General features: G+C 47.9%; 1 protein-coding gene across 1 annotated transcript in view; it reads right to left on the bottom strand.

Moving 5' to 3' along the window:
• The window catches only part of LOC139575377 (extracellular matrix organizing protein FRAS1-like), a 370,048-nt gene that overhangs the window by 139,447 nt on the left and 211,019 nt on the right, over window positions 1–19,582 (bottom strand). The window contains exons 23-30 of the mRNA XM_071400291.1: window positions 15,446–15,586; window positions 15,014–15,154; window positions 13,145–13,285; window positions 11,286–11,391; window positions 10,950–11,114; window positions 10,673–10,757; window positions 7,877–7,978; window positions 7,464–7,682 (exon numbers count right to left, since the gene is read on the bottom strand). Of these exons, the coding sequence (XP_071256392.1) occupies window positions 7,464–7,682; window positions 7,877–7,978; window positions 10,673–10,757; window positions 10,950–11,114; window positions 11,286–11,391; window positions 13,145–13,285; window positions 15,014–15,154; window positions 15,446–15,586 (1,100 nt within the window). The remainder of the gene's footprint in view (window positions 1–7,463; window positions 7,683–7,876; window positions 7,979–10,672; window positions 10,758–10,949; window positions 11,115–11,285; window positions 11,392–13,144; window positions 13,286–15,013; window positions 15,155–15,445; window positions 15,587–19,582) is intronic.

The raw sequence follows: 19,582 nt of genomic DNA, 5'->3' as shown, positions 1-19,582 counted from the left end.
ACCTTTAGACAGGGTAATACCTTTAGACAGGGTTATACCTTTAGACAGGGTAATACCTTTAGACAGGGTAATACCTTTAGACAGGGTAATACCTTTAGACAGGGTAATACCTTTAGACAGGGTTATACCTTTAGACAGGGTAATACCTTTAGACAGGGTAATACCTTTAGACAGGGTAATACCTTTAGACAGGGTAATACCTTTAGACAGGGTTATACCTTTAGACAGGGTAATACCTTTAGACAGGGTTATACCTTTAGACAGGGTTATACCTTTAGACAGGGTAATACCTTTAGACAGGACAGGGTAATACCTTTAGACAGGGTTATACCTATAGACAGGGTTATACCTTTAGACAGGGTTATACCTTTAGACAGGACAGGGTTATACCTTTAGACAGGGTTATACCTTTAGACAGGACAGGGTAATACCTTTAGACAGGACAGGGTAATACCTTTAGACAGGGTTATACCTTTAGACAGGACAGGGTTATACCTTTAGACAGGGTTATACCTTTAGACAGGGTTATACCTTTAGACAGGGTTATACCTTTAGACAGGGTAATACCTTTAGACAGGGTTAAAACTTTAGACAGGGTTATACCTTTAGACAGGGTTATACCTTTAGACAGTGTTATACCTTTAGACAGGGTTATACCTTTAGACAGGACAGGGTTATACCTTTAGACAGGGTTATACCTTTAGACAAGGTTATACCTTTAGACAGGGTTATACCTTTAGACAGGACAGGGTAATACCTTTAGACAGGATAATACCTTTAGACAGGGTAATACCTTTAGACAGGGTAATACCTTTAGACAGGGTTATACCTTTAGACAGGGTTATACCTTTAGACAGGACAGGGTAATACCTTTAGACAGGGTTATACCTTTAGACAGGGTTATACCTTTAGACAGGGTAATACCTTTAGACAGGGTAATACCTTTAGACAGGGTAATACCTTTAGACAGGGTTATACCTTTAGACAGGGTAATACCTTTAGACAGGACAGGGTTATACCTTTAGACAGGGTAATACCTTTAGACAGGGTAATACCTTTAGACAGGGTTATACCTTTAGACAGGACAGGGTTATACCTTTAGACAGGGTAATACCTTTAGACAGGGTTATACCTTTAGACAGGGTTATACCTTTAGACAGGGTAATACCTTTAGACAGGGTAATACCTTTAGACAGGGTAATACCTTTAGACAGGGTTATACCTTTAGACAGGGTAATACCTTTAGACAGGGTAATACCTTTAGACAGGGTTATACCTTTAGACAGGGTAATACCTTTAGACAGGGTAATACCTTTAGACAGGGTAATACCTTTAGACAGGGTTATACCTTTAGACAGGGTAATACCTTTAGACAGGGTAATACCTTTAGACAGGATAATACCTTTAGACAGGGTAATACCTTTAGACATGGTTATACCTTTAGACAGGGTAATACCTTTAGACAGGGTAATACCTTTAGACAGGGTTATACATTTAGACAGGGTTATACCTTTAGACAGGGTAATACCTTTAGACAGGGTAATACCTTTAGACAGGGTTATACCTTTAGACAGGGTAATACCTTTAGACAGGGTAATACCTTTAGACAGGGTTATACCTTTAGACAGGGTAATACCTTTAGACAGGGTAATACCTTTAGACAGGGTAATACCTTTAGACAGGGTTATACCTTTAGACAGGGTTATACCTTTAAACAGGGTTATACCTTTAGACAGGGTAATACCTTTAGACAGGGTTATACCTTTAGACAGGGTAATACCTTTAGACAGGGTAATACCTTTAGACAGGGTAATACCTTTAGACAGGGTTATACCTTTAGACAGGACAGGGTAATACCTTTAGACAGGACAGGGTAATACCTTTAGACAGGGTTATACCTTTAGACAGGGTAATACCTTTAGACAGGGTAATACCTTTAGACAGGGTAATACCTTTAGACAGGGTTATACCTTTAGACAGGGTAATACCTTTAGACAGGACAGGGTTATACCTTTAGACAGGGTAATACCTTTAGACAGGGTAATACCTTTAGACAGGACAGGGTTATACCTTTAGACAGGGTAATACCTTTAGACAGGGTTATACCTTTAGACAGGGTTATACCTTTAGACAGGGTAATACCTTTAGACAGGGTAATACCTTTAGACAGGGTAATACCTTTAGACAGGGTTATACCTTTAGACAGGGTAATACCTTTAGACAGGGTAATACCTTTAGACAGGGTTATACCTTTAGACAGGGTAATACCTTTAGACAGGGTAATACCTTTAGACAGGGTAATACCTTTAGACAGGGTAATACCTTTAGACAGGGTTATACCTTTAGACAGGGTAATACCTTTAGACAGGGTTATACCTTTAGACAGGGTAATACCTTTAGACAGGGTTATACCTTTAGACAGGGTTATACCTTTAGACAGGGTAATACCTTTAGACAGGGTAATACCTTTAGACAGGGTAATACCTTTAGACAGGGTAATACCTTTAGACAGGGTAATACCTTTAGACAGGGTTATACCTTTAGACAGGGTAATACCTTTAGACAGGGTAATACCTTTAGACAGGGTTATACCTTTAGACAGGGTAATACCTTTAGACAGGGTAATACCTTTAGACAGGGTTATACCTTTAGACAGGGTTATACCTTTAAACAGGGTTATACCTTTACTGGGTCATCTTTAGAGGATTCTTTTTTTTTTTTATCATGAAGTGACACTTCATCATTAAACAAATTCACGCTAGAAGATGGATCCAAAATTATAATATGAGAGAGAGAGAGAGACAGAGAGAGAGAAAGAGAGTTTCCTGCCTGCCATATAAAGTGCTTGTAGAGCGTGGAAAGGCCTGGACCACTTAACTTGGAGGGGATGTCTGCGGAGGAGAGGTAGAGTAGGAGGAGGAGGGGAGGGAGGGATACAATTAGGGGAAAGGAATGGAGAAGACAGCAGAGGGAAAAATCATTTGGGATATGCAGAGGAGAAGGGAAAGAAGATTTATATATTTTACCTTTATTTAACTAGGCAAGTCAGTTAAGAACAAATTCTTATTTACAATGACGGCCTAGGAACAGTGGGGTTAACTGCCTGCCTGGGGCAGAACGACAGATTTGTACCTTGTCAGCTCGGGGATTTGAACTTGCAACCTTTCGGTTACTAGTCTAACACTCTAACCACTAGGCTACCTGCCTCCCCATATGCTGTGGTAGCCATGCTGTGGTAGCCATGCTGTGGTAGCCATGCTGTGGTAGCCATGCTGTGGTAGCCATGCTGTGGTAGCCATGCTGTGGTAGCCATGCTGTGGTAGCCATGCTGTGGTAGCCATGTTAAGTGTGCCTTGAATTCTAAATAAATCACGACGGTGTCACCAGCAAAGCAACCCCACACCATCACACCTCCTCCTCCATGCTGCCGCCCCATGATAAGGTGAAATAAGAAAGAAACAAGAGTTGAAGACAAAGACGTAGAAGACAGGAAGGAGGAAGACAGGAAGGACAGGAAGGAGGAAAAGACATGCAGGAGGAAAACTAAACAGAGCGTGGAGAGTTAGTTGGTTTGTTTGTGAGCGTGGAGCGTGTGCCCCAGTGAGCCTGAGAACAGGCAGACAGGCCAGCGGGCAGGCAGGTGGGTAAGGCTGGGGCGGCAGGTAGCCTAGTGGTTAGAGCGTAGGGGCGGCAGGTAGCCTAGTGGTTAGAGTGTAGGGGAGGCAGGTAGCCTAGTGGTTAGAGCAGGTAGCCTAGTGGTTAGAGCTGGTAGCCTAGTGGTTAGAGTGTAGGGGCGGCAGGTAGCCTAGTGGTTAGAGTGTAGGGGCGGCAGGTAGACTAGTGGTTAGAGTGTAGGGGCGGCAGGTAGCCTAGTGGTTAGAGTGTAGGGGCGGCAGGTAGCCTAGTGGTTAGAATGTAGGGGCGGCAGGTAGCCTAGTGGTTAGAGTGTAGGGGCGGCAGGCAGCCTAGTGGTTAGAGTGTAGGGGCGGCAGGTAGACTAGTGGTTAGAGTGTTGGGGCGGCAGGTAGCCTAGTGGTTAGAGTGTAGGGGCGGCAGGTAGCCTAGTGGTTAGAGTGTAGGGGCGGCAGGTAGCCTAGTGGTTAGAGTGTAGGGGCGGCAGGTAGACTAGTGGTTAGAGTGTTGGGGCGGCAGGTAGCCTAGTGGTTAGAGTGTAGGGGCGGCAGGTAGCCTAGTGGTTAGAGTGTAGGGGCGGCAGGTAGCCTAGTGTTTAGAGTGTAGGGGCGGCAGGTAGCCTAGTGGTTAGAGTGTAGGGGCGGCAGGTAGCCTAGTGGTTAGAGTGTAGGGGTGGCAGTTAGCCTAGTGGTTAGAGCAGGTAGCCTAGTGGTTAGAATGTAGGGACGGTAGGGTAGCCTAGTGGTTAGAGTGTAGGGGCGGCAGGTAGCCTAGTGGTTAGAGTGTAGGGGCGGCAGGCAGCCTAGTGGTTAGAGTGTAGGGGCGGCAGGTAGACTAGTGGTTAGAGTGTTGGGGCGGCAGGTAGCCTAGTGGTTAGAGTGTAGGGGCGGCAGGTAGCCTAGTGGTTAGAGTGTAGGGGTGGCAGGTAGCCTAGTGGTTAGAGTGTAGGGGCGGCAGGTAGACTAGTGGTTAGAGTGTTGGGGCGGCAGGTAGCCTAGTGGTTAGAGTGTAGGGGCGGCAGGTAGCCTAGTGGTTAGAGTGTAGGGGCGGCAGGTAGCCTAGTGTTTAGAGTGTAGGGGCGGCAGGTAGCCTAGTGGTTAGAGCAGGTAGCCTAGTGGTTAGAGTGTAGGGGTGGCAGGTAGCCTAGTGGTTAGAGCAGGTAGCCTAGTGGTTAGAATGTAGGGACGGTAGGGTAGCCTAGTGGTTAGAGTGTAGGGGCGGCAGGTAGCCTAGTGGTTAGAGTGTAGGGGCGGCAGGTAGACTAGTGGTTAGAGTGTTGGGGTGGCAGGTAGCCTAGTGGTTAGAGCAAGTAGCCTAGTGGTTAGAATGTAGGGACGGTAGGGTAGCCTAGTGGTTAGAGTGTAGGGGCGGCAGGTAGACTAGTGGTTAGAGTGTAGGGGCGGCAGGTAGCCTAGTGGTTAGAGTGTAGGGACGGCAGGTAGCCTAGTGGTTAGAGTGTAGGGGCGGCAGGTAGCCTAGTGGTTAGAGTGTAGGGACGGCAGGTAGCCTAGTGGTTAGAGTGTAGGGGCGGCAGGTAGCCTAGTGGTTAGAGTGTAGGGGCGGCAGGTAGCCTAGTGGTTAGAGTGTAGGGGCGGCAGGTAGCCTAGTGGTTAGAGTGTAGGGGCGGCAGGTAGCCTAGTGGTTAGAGTGTAGGGGCGGCAGGTAGCCTAGTGGTTAGAGTGTAGGGGCGGCAGGTAGCCTAGTGGTTAGAGTGTAGGGGCGGCAGGTAGACTAGTGGTTAGAGTGTAGGGGCGGCAGGTAGCCTAGTGGTTAGAGTGTAGGGGCGGCAGGTAGACTAGTGGTTAGAGTGTAGGGGTGGCAGGTAGCCTAGTGGTTAGAGCGTAGGGGCGGCAGGTAGCCTAGTGGTTAGAGCGTAGGGGCGGCTGGTAGCCTAGTGGTTAGAGCGTAGGGGCGGCAGGTAGCCTAGTGGTTAGAGCGTAGGGGCGGCTGGTAGCCTAGTGGTTAGAGTGTAGGGGCGGCAGGTAGTCTAGTTGTTAGAGTGTAGGGGCGGCAGGTAGCCTAGTGGTTAGAGTGTAGGGGCGGCAGGTAGCCTAGTGGTTAGAGTGTAGGGGCGGCAGGTAGTCTAGTGGTTAGAGTGTAGGGGCGGCAGGTAGCCTAGTGGTTAGAGTGTAGGGGCGGCAGGTAGCCTAGTGGTTAGAGTGTAGGGGTGGCAGGTAGCCTAGTGGTTAGAGGGTAGGGGCGGCAGATAGCCTAGTGGTTAGAGTGTAGGGGCGGCAGGTAGCCTAGTGGTTAGATTGTAGGGGCGGCAGTTAGCCTAGTGGTTAGAGTGGAGGGGCGGCAGGTAGTCTAGTGGTTAGAGTGTAGGGGCGGCAGGTAGTCTAGTGGTTAGAGTGTAGGGGCGGCAGGTAGCCTAGTGGTTAGAGCGTAGGGGCGGCAGGTAGCCTAGTGGTTAGATTGTAGGGGCGGCAGTTAGCCTAGTGGTTAGAGTGGAGGGGCGGCAGGTAGTCTAGTGGTTAGAGTGTAGGGGCGGCAGGTAGCCTAGTGGTTAGAGCGTAGGGGCGGCAGGTAGCCTAGTGGTTAGATTGTAGGGGCGGCAGTTAGCCTAGTGGTTAGAGTGGAGGGGTGGCAGGTAGCCTAGTGGTTAGAGGGTAGGGGCGGCAGATAGTCTAGTGGTTAGAGCGTAGGGGCGGCAGGTAGCCTAGTGGTTAGAGTGTAGGGGCGGCAGGTAGCCTAGTGGTTAGATTGTAGGGGCGGCAGTTAGCCTAGTGGTTAGAGTGGAGGGGCGGCAGGTAGTCTAGTGGTTAGAGTGTAGGGGTGGCAGGTAGCCTAGTGGTTAGAGGGTAGGGGCGGCAGATAGTCTAGTGGTTAGATTGTAGGGGCGGCAGTTAGCCTAGTGGTTAGAGTGGAGGGGCGGCAGGTAGTCTAGTGGTTAGAGTGTAGGGGCGGCAGGTAGTCTAGTGGTTAGAGTGGAGGGGCGGCAGGTAGCCTAGTGGTTAGAGCGTAGGGGCGGCAGGTAGCCTAGTGGTTAGATTGTAGGGGCGGCAGTTAGCCTAGTGGTTAGAGTGGAGGGGCGGCAGGTAGTCTAGTGGTTAGAGTGTAGGGGCGGCAGGTAGCCTAGTGGTTAGAGTGTAGGGGCGGCAGGTAGCCTAGTGGTTAGAGTGTAGGGGTGGCAGGTAGCCTAGTGGTTAGAGTGTTGGGGTGGCAGGTAGCCTAGTGGTTAGAGTGTAGGGGCGGCAGGTAGCCTAGTGGTTAGAGTGTAGGGGGGGGGGGGCAGTTAGCCTAGTGGTTAGAGTGTAGGGGCGGCAGGTAGCCTAGTGGTTAGAGTGTAGGGGCGGCAGGTAGCCTAGTGGTTAGAGTGTAGGGGCGGCAGGTATTCTAGTGGTTAGAGTGTAGGGGCGGCAGGTAGCCTAGTGGTTAGAGTGTAGGGGCGGCAGGTAGCCTAGTGGTTAGAGTGTAGGGGGGGGGGGGCAGTTAGCCTAGTGGTTAGAGTGTTGGGGTGGCAGATAGCCTAGTGGTTAGAGTGTAGGGGTGGCAGATAGCTTAGTGGTTAGAGTGTAGGGGCGGCAGGTAGTCTAGTGGTTAGAGTGTAGGCGTGGCGATGGCCTTTTTTGGAACGCCATTAGTTTGGTCTTACTGAGATGTACTGTCAGGGCCCAGGTCTGGCAGAACCTAGTGGTTAGAGTGTAGGGGCGGCAGGTAGGCCCTCCTTGGTTAGAGTGTCAGGAGCACCAGGTCACTCAGCAATCAGTAGATCTATTTGACTTCAGAGTCTAGCTAGGGCTGTCAGGCTCGCGCTCTCTCTCTCTCTCTCTCTCTCTCTCTCTCTCTCTCTCTCTCTCTCTCTCTCTCTCTCTCTCTCTCTCTCTCACCTTCTGAGTGATGTTGATCTGCAGTAGAATGTTCTGGTAGCTGTGTCCATCGTTGACCTGTAGCAGCATCCTGTCCCGTTTCCCCAGCGACCCGTCGTGGACGTACTGCACCTGTTCCCGTGACAACTCCTCCATCTTGAATTGGCTTAGCGCCCAGTCGCCGTGGAGACGGGTCAGAAGGCCATGTTGGGGCGGGTCCAGAACCATGACCAGGACGTCCTGAGAGGAGGACATATTTAGAGGATGTTTAGATATAAAAACACACACACACACACACACACACACACACACACACACACACACACACACACACACACACACACACACACACACACACACACACACACACACACACACACACACACACACACACACACACACACACACACACACACACACACACACACACACACCTGAGGGTTGTCTGGGTCGTCGATCTGAAGCACGGTCTTGGAGATGACCGATGTCTTTCCTCCGTCCACCAGCAAAGGATTGAGGGTAAGAATCTTCGGAGCCTGTACGGCAGAGAGGAGGGTCTTAACAACAGCTTGGTTATTGTAAGAGTTGTAACACCACACTTTTTTTTCACTCAACTTGATGTTGACGCTTGAAAATGGATAGGAGGGCAATGAAAAATAATAGTTAAGAAATTAATAACAACGAAACAAAAATAAGAGACGATAAAATGATCGACACATTTCGACAGAAGAATTGAGGTAGAGAGGTCAGATCTATCTTTATCTGACTCAACTTCTATGCCCCAATTAGACCAGGAAATGGAATGGCCACGACTACTAGATACAGCATTCTGAAACAACGGAAACCTTTTAACTGTCTAGCAGAGGGAGGGACGGCTCTGCGTGGCCACACACGACTCCAACACACGACTCCAACACACGACTCCAACACACGACTCCAACACACGACTCCAACACCGTCATCAAGTTCGCTGACGACACGACGGTGGTATGTCTGATTCACCGGCGACGACGAGGCAGCCGACAGGAAGGAGGTCGGTGAGCTGGAAGTGTGTTGCCGGGACAACAACCTCTCCCTCAACGTCAGTAAGACCAAAGGAGGGTAACTGCGAGCACGTCCTCATCCACATCGACGGGGCTGCAGTGGAGCGGGTCGAGAGCTTCACGTTCATCGGTGTCCAAAACTTCAAATGGTCCACTCACGCTTGCACTGTCATGAAGAACTGCGACGGCGCTTCGTCCCCTTCAGGACGTTGAAAAGGTTTGTCATGGGTCCTCAGATCCTCAAAAAGTTCTACAGCGGCACCCTTGAGAGCATCTTGACTGGCTGCATCACCGCCTGGTACGGCAACAGCACCGCCTTCGATCGCCTTGCCGCTACAAAGGGTGGTGTGGACAGCCCAGTATATCACCGGGGCCGAGCTCCATGCCATCCATGACCTCTTTATCAGGCGGTGTGAGAGGAAGACCCGGAATAATCTGACACCAACAGGCTCCTGAACAGCTTCTACACCTCCCCTGCAGAGGTGTAGCGTCCTACTCTGCTCCCCACTAAATCTAGTACATTGTTCTCCCCATTCAGAGACATGTTCTGTACAATGCTGTGCCCCCGTAAATCAAGTAGACGACATTTCCTGTGCTACTCTGTGACCACGCTAAATAGTTACATATTGTGGTCCCTGTGTACTGTGACCACGCTAAATCAAGTACCTTGTTCTCCCTGCAGAGCCCTATTGTCCAACTTTCCAAAAGGCTACATTGTTGTCCCTGAAGCTCTGTTCTGTGCAGGTCCATACTAAATCACTGTTCATTGTTGTCCCTGGAGCGCAGTTCTGTACAGGTCCATACTAAATCATTGTTCATTGTTGTATCTAGAGCACTGTTCTGTGCAGGTCCATACTAGAGAGGGCTCAGCGGGCCCCTAGGTTAATAGAGAGGGCTCAGCGGGCCCCTAGGTTAATAGAGAGGGCTCAGCAGGCCCCTAGGTTTATAGAGAGGGTTCAGCAGGCCCCTAGGTTTATAGAGAGGGCTCAGCGGGCCCCTAGGTTTATAGAGAGGGCTCAGCGGGCCCCTAGGTTTATAGAGAGGGCTCAGCGGGCCCCTAGGTTTATAGAGAGGGCTCAGCGGGCCCCTAGGTTTATAGAGAGGGCTCAGCGGGCCCCTAGGTTTATAGAGAGGGCTCAGCGGGCCCCTAGGTTAATAGAGAGGGCTCAGCGGGCCCCTAGGTTTATAGAGAGGGCTCAGCGGGCCCCTAGGTTTATAGAGAGGGCTCAGCGGGCCCCTAGGTTTATAGAGAGGGCTCAGCGGGCCCCTAGGTTTATAGAGAGGGCTCAGCGGGCCCCTAGGTTTATAGAGAGGGCTCAGCGGGCCCCTAGGTTAATAGAGAGGGCTCAGCGGGCCCCTAGGTTAATAGAGAGGGCTCAGCGGGCCCCTAGGTTTATAGAGAGGGCTCAGGGGGCCCCTAGATTTATAGAGAGGGCTCAGGGGTCCCAAGGTTAATAGAGAGGGCTCAGCGGGCCCCTAGGTTTATAGAGAGGGCTCAGCGGGCCCCTGGGTTTATAGAGAGGGCTCAGCGGGCCCCTAGGTTTATAGAGAGGGCTCAGCGGGCCCCTGGGTTTATAGAGAAGGTTCAGCGGGCCTCTAAATTTATAGAGAGGGCTCAACGGGCCCCTAGGTTTTGGCAGGCAAAGGCTGCTCTTTATCTCTTCCAGTCAGGCAGACAACTCTCTCTCTCTCTCTCTCTCTATTGACTCTGTTGTGTCTGGGGAGTCGTGCCTCACTGCAGAGCAGAGCTCAGGGGAAAACAACCCCATTGGACACAGCTGATATATAAGTGACTACGGTTGCCAACATGCGAGCACGCTAAGCTAGGCCCCCCACAAGCACTTAGAAAACCCCTTTTGATACACGCGAGGAGAGACAGGCTAACCTTTCTCTGTGTTTATGAACAGGGCGAGAGTTGTCAGCACCCCTTCCCAGTCCCCTCAAGGATCCACCATACGAATATGTAAATATATTTTTCTTTGCTTCCTGGTTTGGTGCTGTGTTCTTTAAAGAGTGTATTGAGGAGCAGGGTGGCAGAACGAGCCTTGCATGCTACAATTCTACTGTCCTCAGTTCCCCTTTAGAGAGAGGAGACCTTCTGTTCATTGGAAATATCTGCTCTGCTCTTACTATTCACAATAAATACAGATTCTAGAGGAGGTTGAGGGGTCCAAGCTTAAATGGTACCTGCATGGACACTGCCTGTATCTGAATCATCTCTGGTCGGGAGAAGAGCTGAGGGTCAGACACACGCAGGGAGAACTGTCCACTCCTGGAACAATACAACAACATTACACACACTCAGAGAGAGAGAGAGAGAGAGAGAGAGAGAGAGACAGAGAGAGACAGAGAGATACAGAGAGAGACAGAGAGAGACAGAGAGAGACAGAGAGAGACAGAGAGAGAGAGAGAGAAAGAGAGAGAGAGAGATTCCTTTAATTCTCTGTCTGTACAGTACACTCACCTGGCCTTGTCCTTGTCATGTGTGAAGCGGACCTGTCCGCTCTGTAGCTGGGCCCAGGAGAAGGTGTCGTCCCGGGCCAACTCTGTCTCCCTGCCCTCCTCCAGGACAACCAAACAGCCTGTAGTGGGGGGCTGCAGCAGCTGGAACACCAGGCTCTCTGGAGGGCTGGCAGGTCAACATCGAAACCAAACTTTACCAACCAAACAATATTGCAAAACAATTTACAGAGTGAGACAGATCTCTGTTGAAAAGAAAAGGAAGAGGTTCTCAACCTCAAAAGATTATTCTGGTTAAATGAAGGTTAAAAACAGAAAGAGTGTTAAAGGAGAGTTTAACCTGTCTTGGTCCTGAGCAGAGATTAGGCTGGTGAACAGGGGTGTGGTTCCCCCAATGGGCACCAACAGAGATCCACTGATATGCAGGGTTGGGGCCTGGCTGTTAGCTGGAGGGAGGGAAGAAGTGAGAGAGAGAAAGAGAGAGAGAGAGAGAGAGAGAGAGGGAGGGAGACAGAGAGATAGATAGAGTGGGAGGGAAAGAGAGAGAGAGGGAGAAAGAAAGGGAGGGAGAGAGGGAAGGAGAGAGAGAGAGAAGGAGAGAGAGAGCGTAAGAGAGGGTGAGAGAGAGAGCGTAAGAGAGAGAGAGAGAGGGAGAGAGAGAGTGAGCATGAGGGAGAGAGAAAGGGAGGGAGGGAGAGAGAGAGAGAGAGAGAGAGAGAGAGAGAGAGAGAGAGAGAGAGAGAGAGAGAGAGAGAGAGAGAGAGAGCATGAGGGAGAGAGAAAGGGAGGGAGGGAGGGAGAGAGAGAGAGAGAGAGAGAGAGAGAGAGAGAGAGAGAGAGAGAGAGAGAGAGAGAGAGAGCGTAAGAGAGGGAGAGAGGGAAGGAGAGAGAGAGAGAAGGAGAGAGAGAGAGGGAGAGAGAGAGAACATGAGGGAGAGAGGGAGGGAGAGAGAGAAGGAGAGAGGGAGAGAGAAAGAGTGTCCAATGATAAGTGTCCAATGCATGGATCAAAGTTCTGTCTCTCTACTGGTGTCCAGACGAACAAAAGGTGTGATGGGTCCGCACTCAGAAAGATGTCGCATAAAGCTTCCCTGCATCCCTGCATCAGGGATAGTGAAATGTCTGTGTACGCTGTCCCTGATGTAGTGAAGAGAAATCTAAAATCTAAAAATGAGGTAAGTTTTATGTAACATCTTTTTGAGTGCAGACCCATCACAGCTATTATTTCTCTGAATTCACAGGTTTTACACACCAGCCAAGCTTCTGAGAGAGCGACATAGTCCCCTTTAGATTCTCCACTGGTGTCCCCCAGAGCTCGGTACTAGGTCCTCTGCTGTTCTCTCTACTGGTGTCCCCCAGGGCTCGGCACTAGGTCCTCTGCTGTTCTCTCTACTGGTGTCCCCCAGGGCTTGGTACTGGGTCCTCTAATGTTCTCTCTACTGGTGTCCCCCAGGGCTTGGTACTGTGTCCTCTAATGTTATCTCTACTGGTGTCCACCAGGGCTCAGTACTAGGTCCTCTAATGTTCTCTCTACTGGTGTCCCCCAGGGCTCAGTACTGGCTCCTATAATGTTCTCTCCTTACTGGGTTCCCCCAGGGCTTGGTACTGGGTCCTCTAATGTTCTCTCTACTGGGGTCCCCCAGGGCTTGGTACTAGGTTCTCTAATGTTCTCTCTATTGGTGTCCCCCAGGGCTTGATACTAGGTCCTCTGCTGTTCTCTCTACTGGTGTCCCCCAGGGCTCAGTACTAGGTCCTCTGCTGTTCTGTCTACTGGTGTCCCCCAGGGCTTGGTACTGGGTCCTCTAATGTTCTCTCTACTGGTGTCCCCCAGGGCTTGGTACTGGGTCCTCTGCTGTTCTCTCTACTGGTGTCCCCCAAGGCTCAGTACTAGGTCCTCTGCTGTTCTGTCTACTGGTGTCCCCCAGGGCTTGGTACTGGGTCCTCTAATGTTCTCTCTACTGGTGTCCCCCAGGGCTTGATACTAGGTCCTCTGCTGTTCTCTCTACTGGTGTCCCCCAGGGCTCAGTACTAGGTCCTCTGCTGTTCTCTCTACTGGTGTCCCCCAAGGCTCAGTACTAGGTCCTCTGCTGTTCTGTCTACTGGTGTCCCCCAGGGCTTGGTACTGGGTCCTCTAATGTTCTCTCTACTGGTGTCCCCCAGGGCTTGATACTAGTCTCTGAAACAGTAGTGAAGATTTACCATGGCATGTCCTGGTCTTCTTATCAGCATAGAAACCGTGTCCACAGTCCGGAGTGCAGTATCCGTCTCTTAGGTAGGTGTTCTGTCTACAAACGGTGCAACGACCCATCCCCTCACACTCCACACAGTCAGCAGAGCATGCTGGGAAACAAGGGGGATAACACAATCTGTTGATTAATACTGTAAGATCGATGATGATGAATATGTCAAGGGCTTGAGAATGCAAACAGCACTACGTGTCTCAACAGTGGGTTGTAATTTGTAGATGAAACCTTTGATTTAAAAAATAAGACATTTTGGATATGAATTTCAGGTGTTTCTACTCAATAGGGTGGAGATTTTCATGTCATCATACCGTCCTTCTCTCATCCCGGGATTTATCATACTACCAGCGTAGTACACAAGGGGGTGCTAAAAGCACGCAAAATTATAACATTGGGTGTCTATTTCCAGAATGCTAACAAAAGTACTAGAGAATTTCAACAGAGGTTGCTAGCTAAATATGCTAACGCACACAAATGAAAATAAACAAATTGCAAAGACAGGCAATCCAGATCATAAAGCTGAATATACAGCGCATTCAGAAAGTATTCAAACCCAATTAACTTTTTCCACATTTTGTTACGTTACAGCCTTATTCTAAAATTGATTAAATAAAAATTATGCATCAATCTACACACAATAGCTCATAATAACAAAGTGAAAACAGGTTTTTAGAAATGGTTGCAAATTTTATAGAAAACAGATATATCATATTTAAATAAGTATTCAGACTCTTTGGTATGAGACTTGAAATTGGGCTCACATGCATCCTGTTTCCATTGATCATCCTTAAGATGTTTTTACAACTTGATTGGAGTCCACCTGTGGTAAATTCGTAAATGAAAGAAGTTTGTAACCACCAAGACTCCTAGACCTGGCTGCCTGGCCAAACTGAGCAGTTGGGGGAGAAGGGCCTTGGTTAGGGAGGTGACCAAGAACTTGATGGTCACTCTGACAGAGCTCCATAGTTCCTCTGTCGAGATGGGAGAACCTTCCAGAAGGACAACCATCTCTGGAGCACTCCACCAATCAGGCCTTTATGATGGAGTGGCCAGACGGAGGCCACTCCTCAGTAAAAGGCACATGACATCCCCCTTGGAGTTTGCCAAAAGGCACCTAAAGACTTTCAGACCATGAGAAACAAGATTCTCTGGTCTGATGAAACCAAGATGGAACTCTTTGGCCTGAATGCCAAGCGTCATGTCTGGAGGAAAACTGGCACCATCCCTACGGTGACGCATGATGGTGGCAGCATCATGCTGTGGGGGTGTTTTTCAGCGGCAGGGACTGGGAGACCGGGAAACCAGTCAGGATCGAGGGAAAGATGAACCTGCTCCAAAGCGCTCAGTACCTCAGACTGAAGACAACTGGACAACGACCCTAACCACACAGCCAAGACAACGCAGGAGTGGCTTCGGGACAAGTCTGAATGAGCTCTGTAGAGAAGAATGGGAGAAACTCCCCAAATATAGGTGTGCCAAGCTTGTAGCGTCATACCCAAGAAGACTCGAGGCTGTAATCGCTGCCAAAGGTGCTTCAACAAAGTACTGAGTAAAGGGTCTGAAAACTTATGTAAATCAGATATTACGTTTTTTTTTGTCATTTATAATTATCTTTCTTTTTCATTTTTTTTTACTTCTAAATAACAGTTTTTTGCTCTGTCATTATGGGGTATTGTGATGTCATATTAGGGTATTGTGTGTAGTCGCAACAAATATTCTAACGTATTGAAAAATTGTTTTGACGATATTGAAAAAAGAAAACCATCCTGTTGCTATTTCCAAATACCCCGATCTGAAACCGGATTCATCTATTTGTTTTTCTTACATGTACAAAGCTGTAGAGAGGAGTCCAGAAAGTAGTTCCTTCCACACTCCAACACACAGAGACCCTGCAGGGTGGCATAGGGAGGCTGGCACCGCCCACACTGCCCTGGACCCTGGCATCCCTCACACTGCTCATCACAACCTGGCACAGACAGATAGAGAGACAAAGAGAGAGCGAGAGAGATGAGAGAGATAGACGAGAGGGAGAGACGAAAGATGAGAAACGAGAGAAAGACCGAGAGAGAGAGGGGGGGGACGAGAGAGAGAGCGAGAGAAAAGGGGAGAGAGAGAGAGATAAGAGAGAGACGGGGGAGACGAGAAATGAGAGAGAGAAACAGACAATATATGTTAGAAGGTATAACCGTCTTATAACATTCAATGACAAAACATTGAATAAAAACGTGAAATGATCATATTCTATTCAGGCACGTACTGAGGCATCTCTCTCCATCCTGGTAGGACCCTGGGGAGCAGCCCTGGACGCAGAGTCCGTCCTGCAGAACATGTCCCTCCATACACTGCAGACAGTCAGTATGCAGAGGACCCTTACACTCATTACAGCTCCAATCACACTCTGGAAGAGGGAGAGAGAGAATCACAATCTGGAAGAGGGAGGGAGATAATCACACTCTGGAAGAGGGAGAGAGAGAATCACACTCTGGAAGAGGGAGAGAGAGAATCACACTCTGGAAGAGGGAGAGAGAGAATCACACTCTGGAAGAGGGAGGGAGGGAGAGAATCACACTCTGGAAGAGGGAGGGAGGGAGAGAATCACACTCTGGAAGAGGGAGGGAGGGAGAGAATCACACTCTGGAAGAGGGAGGGAGAGAATCACACTCTGGAAGAGGGAGGGAGAGAATCACACTCTGGAAGAGGGAGGGAGAGAATCACACTCTGGAAGAGGGAGGGAGAGAATCACACTCTGGAAGAGTGAGGGAGAGAATCACACTCTGGAAGAGGGAGGGAGAGAATCACACTCTGAAAGAGGGAGGGAGAGAATCACACTCTGGAAGAGGGAGGGAGAGAATCACACTCTGGAAGAGGGAGGGAGAGAATCACACTCTGAAAGAGGGAGGGAGAGAATCACACTCTGAAAGAGGGAGGGAGAGAATCAAACTCTGGAAGAGGGAGGGAGAGAATCAAACTCTGGAAGAGGGAGGGAGAGAATCACACTCTGAAAGAGGGAGGGAGAGAATCACACTCCGAAAGAGTGAGGGAGAGAATCACACTCTGGAAGAGGGAGGGAGAGAATCACACTATGGAAGAGGGAGGGAGAGAATCACACTCTGGAAGAGGGAGGGAGAGAATCACACTCTGGAAGAGGGAAAGAGAGAAGGATGGATTAAGAATGAAAAGGAGAAGAGAGGGGGAGACAGAAAGAGAGAGCGAGAGAGAGACAGAGAGAGAGAGTAACAGAGACAGAGAGAGAGAGACAGAGAGACAGAGAGAGAGAGTAACAGAGACAGAGAGAGAGAGAGAGAGAGAGAGACAGAGAGAGACAGAGAGAGACAGAGAGACAGAGAGAGACAGAGAGAGACAGAGAGACAGAGAGAGACAGAGAGACAGAGAGAGACAGAGACAGAGAGAGAGAGAGAGAGAGAGGCGGACAGACGAAATTAGAGAGTAAGAGACAGTGATGTAGAGTCTGAGATGGGCAGAGTGACTCAGAGGAAGTGTGTCTCTCATTTTACTGTCCTCCTGACTCCTGAGAAACACTATAAATGATCTATGAATGTCTCTTCTGATAGCACAACAACAAAGCCTTCAGTCAGGTGACCACATCTCACAACCCACAGTATTCATCAAAACACCATCAATCAGATGAACAGGAGAAGAAAAGTTAAAGAAGGATTTTTAAGCCTTGAGACAATTGAGACATGGATTGTGCATGTGTGCCATTCAGAGAGAGGGTGAATGTGCAAAAGATGTAAGTGCCTTTGAATGGGGTATGGTAGTAGGTGCCAGGCGCACTGGTTTGTGTCAAGAACTACAACGCTGCTGGGTTTTTCACGCTCAACAGTTTCCCGTGTGTATCTAGAATGGTCCTCCACCCAAAGAACATACAGGCAAACGTGACACAACAGTGGGAAGATTAGGAGGCAACATGGGCCAGCATCCCTGTGTCACGCTTTCAACACCTTGAGGCTGTTCTGAGGGCAAACGGGGGTGACACTCAATATTAGGAAGGTGTTCCTAATGTTTTGAACACTCAGTGTATAACACCATTAGATATCACACCATTAAATATAACACCATTATATATAACACCATTATATATAACACCATTATCTATAACACCACTAGATATAAAACCATTAGATATAACACCATTATATATAACACCATTATATATAACACCATTATATATAACACCACTAGATATAAAACCATTAGATATAACACCATTATATATAACACCACTAGATATAACACCATTATATATACCACCACTAGATATAACACCATTATATATAACACCATTAGATATAAAACCATTATATATAACACCATTATATATAACACCATTATATATAACACCACTAGATATAAAACCATTAGATATAACACCATTATATATAACACCACTAGATATAACACCATTATATATACCACAATTATATATAACACCATTATATATAACACCATTATATATAACACCACTATATATAACACCACTAGATATAACACCATTATATATATAACACCACTAGATATAACACCATTATATATACCACCACTATATATAACACCACTAGATATAACACCATTATATATATAACACCACTAGATATAACACCATTATATATAACACCACTAGATATAACACCATTATATATATAACACCACTAGATATACCACCATTATATATAACACCACTAGACATACCACCATTATATATAACACCATTATATATAACACCACTAGATATACCACCATTATATATACCACCATTATATATACCACCATTATATATAACACCATTATATATACCACCATTATATATAACACCACTAGATATACCACCATTATATATACCACCATTATATATAACACCACTAGATATACCACCATTATATATACCACCATTATATATACCACCATTATATATAACACCATTATATATACCACCATTATATATAACACCATTATATATACCACCATTATATATAACACCACTAGATATACCACCATTATATATAACACCATTATATATAACACCACTATATATAACACCATTATATATACCACCATTATATATAACACCATTAGATATAACACTATTCGATATAACACCATTATATATACCACCATTTTATATAACACCATTATATATAAACCCATTATATATAACACATGTACATTATCACCATGAAATGCATTGAAAGGCTGGTCATGACTCACATCAACACCATTATCCCAGACCACCTGGACCCACTTAAATTCACATAACCCCCCACCCCCCACCCCCCCTTCCCGCCTTCAGATCCACAGATGACACAATCTCCATTACACTCCACACTGCCCTTTCCCACCTAGACAAGAGGAACACCTACGTGAGAATGCTGTTTATCGACTACAGATCAGCCATCAACACCATAGTGCCCTCCAAGCTCATCACTGAGCTCAGGACCATGGGACTGAACACCTCCCTCTGCAACTGGATCCTGGACTTCCTGACGAGCCTCTCCCAGGTCACGAGGGTAGGCAAAAATACATCTGCCACGCCGATCCTCAACACAGGGGGCAACTCAGGGACGCGTGGTTAAGCCTCTCCTGTACTTCCTGTTCACCCACGACTCTAAGGCCCGGCACAACTCCCACACCATCATTAAGTTTGCTGACGACATGACAGTGGTAGGTAGGCCTGATCACCGACGACGATGAGACGGCCTATAGGGAGGAGGTCAAAGACCTGGCAGTGTTGCCAAGACAACAATCTCTCCCTCGACGTCAGCAAGACAAAGGAGCATATCGTGGACTACAGGAAACGGAGGGCCAAGCACACCTCCATTCACATCGACGGGGCTGTAGAGGAGCGGGTCGAGAGCTTCAAGATCATTGGTGTCCACATCACTAAGGAATAATCATTGTCCACACACACCCACACAGTTGTGAAGAGGGCACGACAACGCCTCTTCCCCCTTTAAGAAGGCTGAAAAGATTTGTCACGGGCCCTCAGTGTCACGGCCATTAAAAGAAGAGGTGCAGTGTGGGTAGCGAACATTTTCTCTTTATTTGGAAAAAGAAGACGCCGAACAAAACAACAAACACGACAAAAACAAACCGTGAGGCTCAAGGTTATGTGCCCTAAACATAGTCAACTTCCCACAAAGACAGGTGGGAAAAAGAGCTACCTAAGTATGGTTCTCAATCAGATACAACGATAGACAGCTGCCTCTGATTGAGAACCATACCCGGCCAAACACAAAGAAATAGAAAACATAGAAATAAAGAAACTAGAATGCCCACCCTAGTCACACCCTGGCCTAACCAAAATAGAGAATAAAAGCCTCTCTATGGCCAGGGCGTGACACTCAGATCCTCAAAAAGTTTTACAGCTGCACCATTG

Source organism: Salvelinus alpinus, chromosome 5 (genome assembly GCF_045679555.1).
Source record: "Salvelinus alpinus chromosome 5, SLU_Salpinus.1, whole genome shotgun sequence".
In the NCBI taxonomy this organism is placed as follows: Eukaryota; Metazoa; Chordata; class Actinopteri; order Salmoniformes; family Salmonidae; genus Salvelinus; species Salvelinus alpinus.
Note: the sequence above shows the minus strand (reverse complement) of the source record. Positions and strands in the feature narration are given on the sequence as shown.